Consider the following 11,603-nt stretch of genomic DNA (forward strand, 5'->3'; position numbering starts at 1 on the left):
TCAGATATACATATATTTTGGGAAATTGACGTGAGAATTTAACCCCGATCTTATTAGTGGGAAGAAGTTTAGTTTTAAGATGATACAAAATAAATGACATAAGTAAGATGAATACAAATGCACTGAGAATGTGAAGGTCAGTGTTTCCTTTCCAAGACATATAGGAGCAGATAACAACAGGGAAGGTCATAGATTGCCACCACCACCACATGGCCCTTCGATTGGCCTACACAACTCAAACTATTTTTTTTCTTTTATACAACTATTTTAAAATTAAATCAAACAGAACAAAAGTCACCAAAGTGTAGAGAGATATTAAATTAAAAAGAAAAGCAAAGAAAATCATCTCAACTTCATTCTCTTTCGCTTTCTCTTTCCTTTTTATTTTCTTAATTTAAGTTTAGTTTTCGTTTTGGTTTACATCACTGCCTGTGCGTGACTGCTTCTTCCTGTTGTCGTTGCAGTTCCTCTTCAAAAGAGATCACGTTTCTCGATACACCTTCTCTCCTTTCCGTTACTCGCCGGAATCCTAAACTCGAGTCCCACTCATATTAATTTAATCCTCTTATTATTTTATTTCATGTGAGATTAATTTATTATGAAAATCGGATAATCTTCGTCTTCATCGGTAACTGTACCACTGTGCTCACCAGCGAACGTAAGTCTGGCGATTTCAATTTTTTTTCCTTCCACACAAAGTAAAATAAAAACAAAGCTACTTAGCGTTAATCATAATCATGAATATAAAACCCCCGCTCCAGTAAATCCTTCATAACAGTATAATAATATCGTGATGTGTTGCTGTTTGCTTTGTAATCTGTTCTTCTAGAACACTGCCTCTGCGACACTACGAAGACGCCACGGAAAGGCACGCAAGCTAAACCACGCAGCGTCATGGAAGACGAAATGTACGGCATGCCGTCGACGGCGGAGTACTCGGAGAAAGCGTTGATGACGCCAGAGAGCATATTTCCGGCTGAGTACCACGGCTTCCTAATGTCCTCCGGTAGCCGGATTCCGATGTTCGGATCCGACGAGTTGCTCTCCGCCGCCGTCGCCATCACCGCCGGCAGCGGAGCTGAACCCTACCCGAACGCCTCCGTCGCACCCGAAATCCAGCGCCACCACGACACCTCTTCTCTCATCAAAGCCAAAATCGCCTCTCACCCTCACTACCCTCGTCTCCTCCAAGCCTACATCGATTGCCAGAAGGTAGTTAAGCTGTTCAATCCTCACCCTATTTTTTCACTGGTTTATTTATTTGTTATAACATTATTCTTACTGTTTTGGTTTTCGTTGTTGCAATTGATAACTGTGTAACAAATGCGGCTATAACAAACCGTTTTGTTCAGGTGGGAGCGCCTCCAGAAATCGCGTGCTTGTTAGAGGAAATCCGACGAGAAAACGACGTTTGCAAGAGGGACGTTGTTTACACGTGCGTTGGAGCCGATCCCGAACTCGACGAGTTCATGGTCCCCTCTTCCTTCCCTTTCTTCTTCTCTCTTTCGTGCTCACGCACGTATATATATATATGTTCATACACTGATATTTTAACATTTACATCACATAAACATGCTAGCACACATTTATTAACCGAAGAAGCCAAATAACAATAATGCGAGAATTTCGTTGCTGTTTTATTATATATTTATTTTTTTATTTATTTACTTGTATGAGTGTGTGTGTGTGTGTGATGTTTCAGGAGACCTACTGTGACATGCTGGTGAAATACAAATCCGATCTGACGCGGCCTTTTGACGAAGCTACCACCTTCCTCAACAAGATCGAAACGCAGCTTATGGATCTCTGCACCGGTTCCTCTCTTCCAACCCTTTCCGGTTAGTGGTATTCTTTTTTACACTTTCTTGTTTTTACTCGGGGTTTGTTGATATCTGCGCTAGCTCGCTGTGTACTCTCTCTCTCCTTTTTCACGTTTATTGCGCTTTTGCATTAATTTGTGCAGAAACCAGATTAGAATAGAGGTTTTGCTTTCGTTGATTGGTTGAAAACTTGAATACTGCTCGTATAACACTTGTATAACAATCCTTGCAAATACTACTATTGCTAATAATACTACATTACGCGCAGCTTTTGAAATTAAATAAAGAAAAATAAAAGAAAACCCTAATAAACCTATTGGACGGACTTCTCTCTCTCCCTCTCTTCCGCTGGTTTATGCATAACTGTTACACTGCTTTCTGCGGTTAATGCGGTGTAACTTTAACAAACCCTTGTTTGTATGCGCTTTCAATGGGAGACTGTGACCGCGCTTCTTTCGTTGTTGGATGAAAGTTTGGATTGTTTTGTTCATTCATGGGTTGCCATGTGTTTGTATCTCTGACCTTGTTTTTCTGTCTTAACAACCTCATCTTTATTGGCTTGCATCGTTGATTAAGTGACAGGATCTTGGAACCAGCCTTGCTTGGACTTGTTTTATTTCCCTCTTTGTTTACTATTATTTATTTTCTTTATGTATCTGTCCTGGCCGTGAATTTCTGGTTAGACGAACATGGGACTTTGCATCTGGCTTTCCAATTTTGTTCTTGCAGACATGTTTTTGGGATGCTTTACACTGACCAAAGAATAGATAGGTGTTATTTGCAAACACCCGGTGGTTTAAAGGGGCATTTTTCGTCCTCACAACTGGCGCATCTCTTCATATTGTCTCTTGTATTATTTTAGTCTTCCTTTTTTTGTGTCTTCCAGCCTATAGACTGAGTCTGTTTACAAATCTTCAACACAAGTTAGTATGGATCGGAGCCTAAAAATACTTCGTTTTTGGTTATCCGTTATGATAATGACTCGTGACTGCTATTTGACCGTGTCCGTGTCCAGTCTTGGTAACTTTTTTGTTCTTGTGACTACGATCTTGTCATCTTTCGCTTCTCTTATTAAATCCATCTGTTATCAAGTTTTGGAAGTTGACTTTTCTCAAGCAAAGTTGTGCATTTCATCAAGACTACTTCTGTAATTCATTGTTAGTTGTTGGATGGCATTTTAAACGTGATGAGATTTTTTCCTTATGATGCCAAAAACGAGATTAAGGGATGATGACTTTTGGGTCTTGTTAATTCCACTTTTTATATCTGAAAATCACTTCTGTCATGTTCTTTAGATGATATAACAGAACATGTGATTCAACACTGTGACTTAATGCTGCGGCACACCGCAAATGTGGTGATATCTCATCTCTTTTAAAAAGTCTGGAATATAGATGAGACATTTTCTTCTTTCTATCCTTGAAGATCCACGAAATCTGTGGCTTTAGCTGTCTTTCAATAATCTTATAGCTTTTCAATTGCCCATTTTGGATTTGCGAATCATAAATAACTGAGTATTTATTAGGATATATGTAATGATGTTCGGTGATTTCTCATCTGTTTTTAGGTGTGTGAAATAAGGATGGAGAATTTTCTCTCTATCCTTCCTGTTTACACGAAACTTTGGCTTTAATTGTCTTTTCTATTATTCTGACTTTTCAATCTGTCCATTTTGGATTTGAGTTCATACATGACTTGTGTACTATATTAGTATTTAACGATGTTTGATGTTATACTTTAAAAGAGTATCGAGTTCCAGCTGAGCGTGGGTGATAAAGGTTGTTCTGAGATTTAAAGAAGTGACCCCCATCCCCCACGCCCTGGGATTATCTAACGATATTGTCTCCGGATCTAAAGTAGTTTTAGATTCTTGTAATTTTATGAACTAAACTGCTGTGTTAAAAATTGAAAGTGAACTCAGCACAATTGTTGTTAGGCTTATTCTGGTTTGGCCTTATTACTTTCAGTGCATTAAATTCATGGAGTTTCAAATTATGTTAAATAGGGTTGGAATGCATTGCCTAATTAAACGGCCGAAGCCTGTTGGAATATCATTGCTTTTCAATCCTTTGTTTCTATGGGAAGTAACCAACTTGCGTAGGATTTTTGGCCTTGCTTTATGCTATGTCCAAATTGCTCTTTATGTTGAAGCTGGCATACTGTGGGTCTTGGTGATTAATTATATTTTATTTTAAACAGAAACGTTGCAAATGCAAAGTATGATCACGTGGGTTATGGTTGGCAGCTAACATAATTTATAGTTTTATGTTTGGAAGTACAGATTACCTTTTAAGTGATGTTTAAACTTTTAAATTGATTTGTGTTGCATGCTTGGATGGATTCTCCTTAATCATTCTTTTTGCAAACTTATCTTTCTTGAACGTGTGTCTGAAAAGCAAAATTGACAGGACCTGAAATTCCTTGATTTCTTTCCCCTTTGTTCTTTTGATATTTTTATATGCCCTTGCACTGCAATAGCTGCAGTCATCAAATTGGATCTTGTATTTATAGAAGCAAAAGTGGTGCTAGCTTGAATTTAAAGTTAGGCTGCCAATAATAAATTTATGTTCTATTCGTAGGATTTGACTGTATTAGGTTAAACTAAATTTATTGCTTTCTTGAAGCCCCTTTTTTCAAATTATAGTTTTACTCTATTGTCATCGCCGGCTTTTATGTTAGATCATCTTTAATTATCTTATCAGATTCTTGAATTCAAAATCTAGATTTTGTAAAGAATTTTCCTCATAACACGCTGATGTGATATGACTATAATCTTAAATTTAAAAATTTTAATCTTTTATGAGTATTAAGAATAAAAAATATTTAGTTGTTAATAAGTCAGTTTTTTAATTTATAAAGGCTGACGTGTAACTAAAATATTACAAAAGTGTGGAAGTAAAATATGATGTAATGTATGATATTCATTTAAAGTAAATAAGATATTATGAAGTAAAGTAAGATATTATAAGATTTATATTAGACGTTTTTATGTTAGTTGACTTTAATCACTTGCTAGTCTTACAAACGACTAAGAAAACTAATGTGATCCCCACAAATGATTGTTTGTCTTATTTTGAATATTGCTACTACTGGAATCTTGCATCTACTAAATGTCAAGTAGATCTTTACTAATAGTGTGTTTTTAGGCTTTATTAGGCATATATGGGACTTTCCATCGATTAATATTTCACCTTTGGACACAGATGCTTTGGGATTAAATTTCTAATGAATGTTTTGTTTAATAGAGACGGTGAATGCATAGGATGCGAGGTAATTATAGGATAATTGCCTAATTATTGGCACGTTTGCTAAATAGAATTTAGCTATATATTATCTTTGGCGTGTTATTGCAATGCTATGAAATCGGTCTTCATATATGGTACTTGCATAGTATTTGTTGATTGGGTAGGATTGGTGTGGGTGATATTTAATGGGTGTGATAGAAGTAAAATCTTGAATTACGAATAAAGAATAAAATAAAATTCATAGTGGAGAAGTTGAATAAAGTAATATAAAGATAGCGTTAGTATATATTGACATGGTTGTTGCATATAGTTGTTGTCATGGTTCTTTCCCAAAGCATGTTGGGTTTTGGAATTACTGCAAAAGCATGGGATAGGAGAAGAGGAGCAGGTATAGGGAGGTAGTTAAAGTGTAAATAATGAAATTCCCGTGTGCAGCGGGTGATTTTAGAGTTAAAACTTTCACATGCACTCTCGCAATTGTCGCTGAGATGAAAAGCAGCTTTTATATTGATAGAACGTTCAATGCCATCTAGATCTTCCCCACGCACTATTCCCTCCTGCTCACTCCTGGCATTGCCCTTGATTTTTTGTTCCCTTCTGCCTGTTTGTGGTTGTGGGCCTCCCTCTCATTTTACCTTCTGGATCTTCTTCAACTACTCATCACATTTGTCATCTCCAAATCATCTTTCATTTTGGGAAACAGGCCCCCTCCCTTGCAAAGAACACAACCCTATTGTCTTTACTTCGCTCAAACTTTATGCCACAAAATAAATAGGATCTGTCTTTTCGTTACCTCAAAATAGGTCGTTTTTTTAACACTTTCGTCTCTCTTATCAACAAAAATCTTCTCTATTATATCCCGCCTAATTATGCCATTTACAATGTATTTGGACGGCTGTTCGTATTTTCAAAAATTTTTCTGTATCTTTTTTACCTTTAAACTCAGACGTGTTCTTATTCTACGTTGTTAAGTTTGAAATAATCGTGATATGGGACATTAAATCCACGTTTATCTTAAGTGAAGTTATGTGTTATTAGCCCTAAAGAAATGGTTAAAGTAAAATGCGGAAAGATGTTATTATTACCCATTTTTGTATTGTAATGGTTGTAGTCGTGAAAGAATTACATATATCTTCTGAAATTTTTATTTTATACTTGTTATTGTGCAAGCAGATGACAACATTAAAAGTAAATTTATTTTATTAATTGTATATATAGCCATTATATTTTATGTTCAAGAGGTAATACAGATATTCTGAACAATAGTTAATCCATCAGCAACTTTCGTACTAAACAGATTCACCATAAAAAGGAACGCTAAATATAAAAGTATAATATGTAGTGAAATATTGAAAACAGTTGTCCAATTTTGTCTGGTGATCAGAGAGGACAAAAGAGAAAAAAATTGATTGTTTGGCCCCTCATGTATCTGTGATATATTGATGTAGGCGTACTCGTCCTGTTTTATTTTGTAGTTATACCCTAGTTTGTCTTCACTCCTGAATTAGGATCAATAATAATACGATATTAAACTGTAGTTTTGCCAGGGCTTGGATGGGATGAAGGTGGTGTTTTTAATTTAAATTGAAAAAAGAAAGTAATAGAAATTTTCTTAAAGTTTACTCTTTATTTTTTTTCTTTTATCTATCTCCAATAAAAAAATGCATTATTATTGTTTTCTACCATTCCCATTTGTGTATAGTGAACATAAAATTAAGAATGAAGGTATACTCGTGCTTGGTTGCATCATTGTATCCTTTTGAGGCAGTCTCCTTTGGCACTGCTGACTGACAACCGATGGAACTTGCCTCTGAACACTGATTTCCTTTTTGATTTTCGTTTATTTCTTTCCTATCTAGGTCAGGTATGCACAGTGTACTCCTATGTGCTGGTCAAATCCTTGTCGGATTGAGTGACTATCATTAACCTCCACCTCTGTCTTTGCCCACTAAACCATCTTTTGTCATTCCCACCACCAGCAGAGAAGTAGAGGAAGACAACTAATAAATTTGGTTGGAGAAAAATGGAGGATAATTAATTTTCAAAGTGATTAGGATTCATTTTACACTCGTTCTTAATTATTTTTAACTACTTTTCTTTCTTATAAAGTCAATTTACTAAAGACATTTTTAAAATATACTTTCTATTTCTTACATATTTACATTTACTATATAATTATATATTTAATTATATTTATTTCATCTTGTTTTCATTCTTTCTATTTTCTTCAAAAGTAACCAAATAATTCCGTCACCCTATGTTTATTTGCTCGGAATGAAAAATTGTGCGAATGAGTTAAGAGAAAAGGGGTAATTAGGTAACAAACAAAAGGAAATTAAATGAATGTAAAGTTCGAGATACTTTGATGGAAAAAAGAGAAAAGAAAATGGTAATTTGCGAGAAAGACAGATTGTCCTTGGTATTGTTTTTGTAGTTTTTCGTCATTTGTTTAAAGAAACAAAATTAGACTAGTAATGTAGTGCGTTGGATGACAACGGGTGAAGAGATAAGAATGTACGGTTAATGAATGGTAGCAAAATTGTTTTTGAGCTCGAACAGAATGTTACAAGTGACATGTACAAGAAACCGTGGGGCAATCTTGTCTTCTCCATGGTGTCAGCTTACTTCTTCCCTTCCTTTTCAAAGTCTCTCCCGACAATTGCAAGGGTCCACGTCCACCTTTCTTTCATCTCAAATCATTACATTTTTTCTCATTCAAACCCACACCTTTAATCTCAAATCTCGTCACCCCCATCTCCTCTCCACCCATTTAACACATTCAAACTCATTTTCAGGGTTGATTTGGTGGAAAGGAGGAATCAATGGATTTAGATACTTTTAATGATTTAAATGAGGGAAAAGAGGACGTAAATGTAAAATAAAGACAAATACAAAGATAAGTTCAAACATAGAGCTGTCAAAATGGTTAATCTAGCTCGACCTAATTAGATTTATTACATGTTGATCACTTAGTGAGTCAATTTAACTCGGTTCATTTATTAGTGAGCCAAAAAAACTCGAATTTGGTCCGGCCCATCATATGTTGGTAAGTTAAATAGGTTGGTTCATAGGCTCACTTGATTAAAAGAAATATAATTTCTTTTATTTTTTTAGTTAAAATTAAATTATAATTTTAATTAGAATCTTAATAAACTTTAATACAATCCAAATACAAATTAAAATAACAAAAATACAAATTATCTATATGTTGGCTAGAAAAACCAACTTAGCATGATCCAAATTTAAAATTCAACTTAATAGAAAACATTTTATTTGTGGGTTGGTGAGCCAACTCGCGCGATTCATCACGAGTTCAATCCGGGTGAGTCGGGTTCTAGGTCAGCCGGACCAAAAATGAACCTGTATTGAAATTTGTAAAAAATTTCAACCAAATTCGGTCCAAACTTGTGGTGAGCCGGATTAGTCCGTGGGTTCTAATCCATTTTGACAGCTGTTGTCGTTGTTTATAACATTCGGATCTTTATTTTAAGTATAGTATGTATTGTTTTTTCAAGCATATGTTTTCACGCCTATAGTCGAAGGCGCTATATGAAACGAGGTAAATAAAATTACAAGAAAAAATAGTTTGAAAAATGTAGTTAAGCTTTTGTTGTTTTCTTTCAAATTATCTGTGAAAGTGGCTTTCATACATTAAACCTTGTTTGTGCAGTGAAAAAAGTAAATTAAATATAAAATATTTAGAACATTCGAGTCTTAATTATTCATAACTAATTAAAGAGGTAAGTTTTCATACTGAAAAAATTATTTTCTCATGATTAATGATTCATAAAATAAAGTTCAAAATATTAATCGTGAAATATAGTGTGAAAGGGAATGTGATTTTTCATATTTTCCATCTTTTTGTCGTAAAAGATATGATTAGGTTGGAGGTTGGGCAAATAATTATTCTATTTTCGAAAAACAAATTGAAAGAATTGTTAGCGATGATATTTCGCAGTGGTAAAAGTTTATTTAGAAGGAAGAATTTTGGAGACTAGGAGTACTGTTTTCATCTCAATGATATGGATGTTTTACATATTTAATTTTTAAAATGTCTGCTGTCATAAATGAATATTTTGCAAGGCCAACGTCTTGTGTTGAAGAATATGCATGTTGCAACGTATTATTAACTTACGTTCAGACCATTGCCCACAAGTTATATAGTCATTATTGGACGTGTAAGTTAACAAACTTGGGTTTGTGGAATATTTGGCATGTTGTATTTAATATACACATTAATAATGGTTCTCGTTTGTGTTATCAATTTGATTAAAACCATTTCTTGTCATGATTCATCTCTTGAAATGATAAAACTTACTTCTTTTGCAAAGATAAGATGATATCTATAAAAGTGTTTTTACTTATATAGCTTTCGTTTTGTTATTATTTTGACCAGACGATGGAGGTGTATCTTCTGAAGAAGGATTTAGTGCTGGAGATGGTGATTTTCAAGATGAACAAGTGCATAATGAAGATAGAGAGTTGAAGGATAAACTTTTACGTAAGTTTGGAAGTCATATTGGTTCACTAAAATTAGAATTTTCAAAGAAAAAAAAGAGAGGCAAACTGCCAAAAGATGCTAGACAAATGCTACTTCAGTGGTGGAATATTCACTACAAATGGCCTTATCCTACGGTAATTATTCACCATTCAAGCTTCATTTTCATGGTATAAATCGTTGGAGTAAAAGGTGTTTAGATTTGTTTGATGTTATAACCCATTGCATCTATAGTATGTATGAATATATGGAAAAACGTTGGTTTTACATGTGAAACAAAACCTTGTTTGTGATTGATGTTGCAGGAAGGTGATAAGATTGCACTGGCTAAATCAACTGGGTTAGACCAAAAGCAAATTAACAATTGGTTCATTAATCAAAGAAAGCGTCACTGGAAGCCATCGGAGAATATGCCGTTTTCTATGGTGGATGGTCTTACCGGTCGGTTCCTTACGGATGAGTGAGGTGTATGTGCTTGCCTCTTCCACTCAAATGTATATCCTCATTGATTATTTCTTGCGCTTTCTTTTGTAAATCCTCAAGGCAGAAGGGATTTGACGTTGAAATATGCTTACTTCCCTGCAAAAGTTAGGGAATAATAATTTATTAGCTTCACTTGTATTCTTCATAAATAACTACTTCTGACATTTGGAAAAGAATGGTTTTATTGTTATGGTTCCCAGTATATTATCATCAACCTTTTATCTTTCTTTTCCTTTTCGTAAACCATTCTTTTATTAGATGTGCTGTGACTCCGAACTCAACTTACCTGAAATTATCATGTCTATCATCTTTTTATGTTAAGTTGAGGTATCTGAGGTTGCATTTTTTAGTTGCTCCGTTAAAAAGGACCTTGGCATCAAATAAGTACCTAAACCATGTTCCAAGGTACAAGAATAGATAAAATATGCGAATTTTAATGCTATACAGTTAGGTTATCACTTTTGTATAATAATACAACAATCGCAGCGCACTACTAATCACTTGGGTGTTTATAATTTTGTTTTCCTCCACAATACCAAGACTTTTAGCTATTAATTAACCCTATTGAGTAATGACAAATTAATGCTTTCCTCAGAATATTTCTTCAAATTTGGACTTCAGATTGGGTTCCTTTGCTTTGCACCACTTTTTTTTTCTTCTTCCTTGACCTTCTTTGCTAATTTTTTTTGGGGGTTTCTCCCTACACCTCCAAAAAGTTCTACTGCACCCCAAAAATTAATTGTGCAGTCCATTTTACTCCTCTGACTTACCTCTGACTTGAGTAGATAAAAATAATTGAAATAATTACTATGTTAGGTGAACTGAAAGTTGAGAGTTGAGATTTGTATTTGGTTCTTATGCTGCATCCTTGACAAGTCATTTTCATTGTTGTTTTCAGAACCTCTACAGCTTTCACTCTCAACTGTCAACTGTGTTTGCACTTCCGCTGGTTGCATCAGGTTTATCGAAACACTATTCTAATTTTCACTTGTTTAAGTTTTATCTTCTTAAGGTATGTAAGTTATTATTTGGTGTCCATCATCCATCCTTCTGACTTTCATATATTAACGCATTTTATACGTTAAGCTTTGTATATACCGAATGCATTTTGTATATACTGAATGCATGGTTATGAATGTGTGATTATGGTTATGAAGGGGTGATTTGTGTTTCAAGATACTAATAGATAATGACATGGAAAAGAGAAAAAAAAAACTCAGAAAGCATCGATATTCGGTTGTGACCAAAAACGGATTTAGAAATCCGCTTCAAAATTAAATGGATTTCGACATCCGATTTTTCAGAAAACGGATTTGGAAAAGCATACACCAGTTTTCAACATCTGGTTGTGCCCAAAAACGGATTTAGAAATCCGCTTCACAAAGTAAATGGAATTCAACATCCGGTTACAGATCTTTTATATTGTTAATTTTTTAAGTTGTTTATATTTTTTGTGATTCATTAAATATTTTTTTTTAATTTTTTTTAAACTTATAAAAATTAAATATTTTGTTAAATCTTTAATTCTTAATTTTGAATTTGTTTTTAATACAAATC

The 11,603-nt window shown here is 34.3% G+C and overlaps 1 protein-coding gene across 1 annotated transcript; it reads left to right on the plus strand.

Moving 5' to 3' along the window:
- Window positions 1-894: 894 nt before the first annotated feature.
- Window positions 895-10,272, plus strand: LOC114177194 (homeobox protein knotted-1-like 6). Its single transcript, XM_028062451.2, has 5 exons — window positions 895-1,212; window positions 1,353-1,472; window positions 1,703-1,838; window positions 9,462-9,700; window positions 9,869-10,272. The coding sequence occupies exons 1-5, from the start codon at window positions 895-897 to the stop codon at window positions 10,025-10,027; spliced, it is 972 nt and encodes a 323-aa protein (XP_027918252.1). The 3' UTR covers window positions 10,028-10,272.
- The last annotated feature ends 1,331 nt before the right edge of the window (window positions 10,273-11,603 follow it).

Source organism: Vigna unguiculata, chromosome 3 (genome assembly GCF_037176805.1).
Source record: "Vigna unguiculata cultivar grain cowpea cultivar isolate G323 ecotype 2 chromosome 3, ASM3717680v1, whole genome shotgun sequence".
NCBI classification, from domain to species: Eukaryota; Viridiplantae; Streptophyta; class Magnoliopsida; order Fabales; family Fabaceae; genus Vigna; species Vigna unguiculata.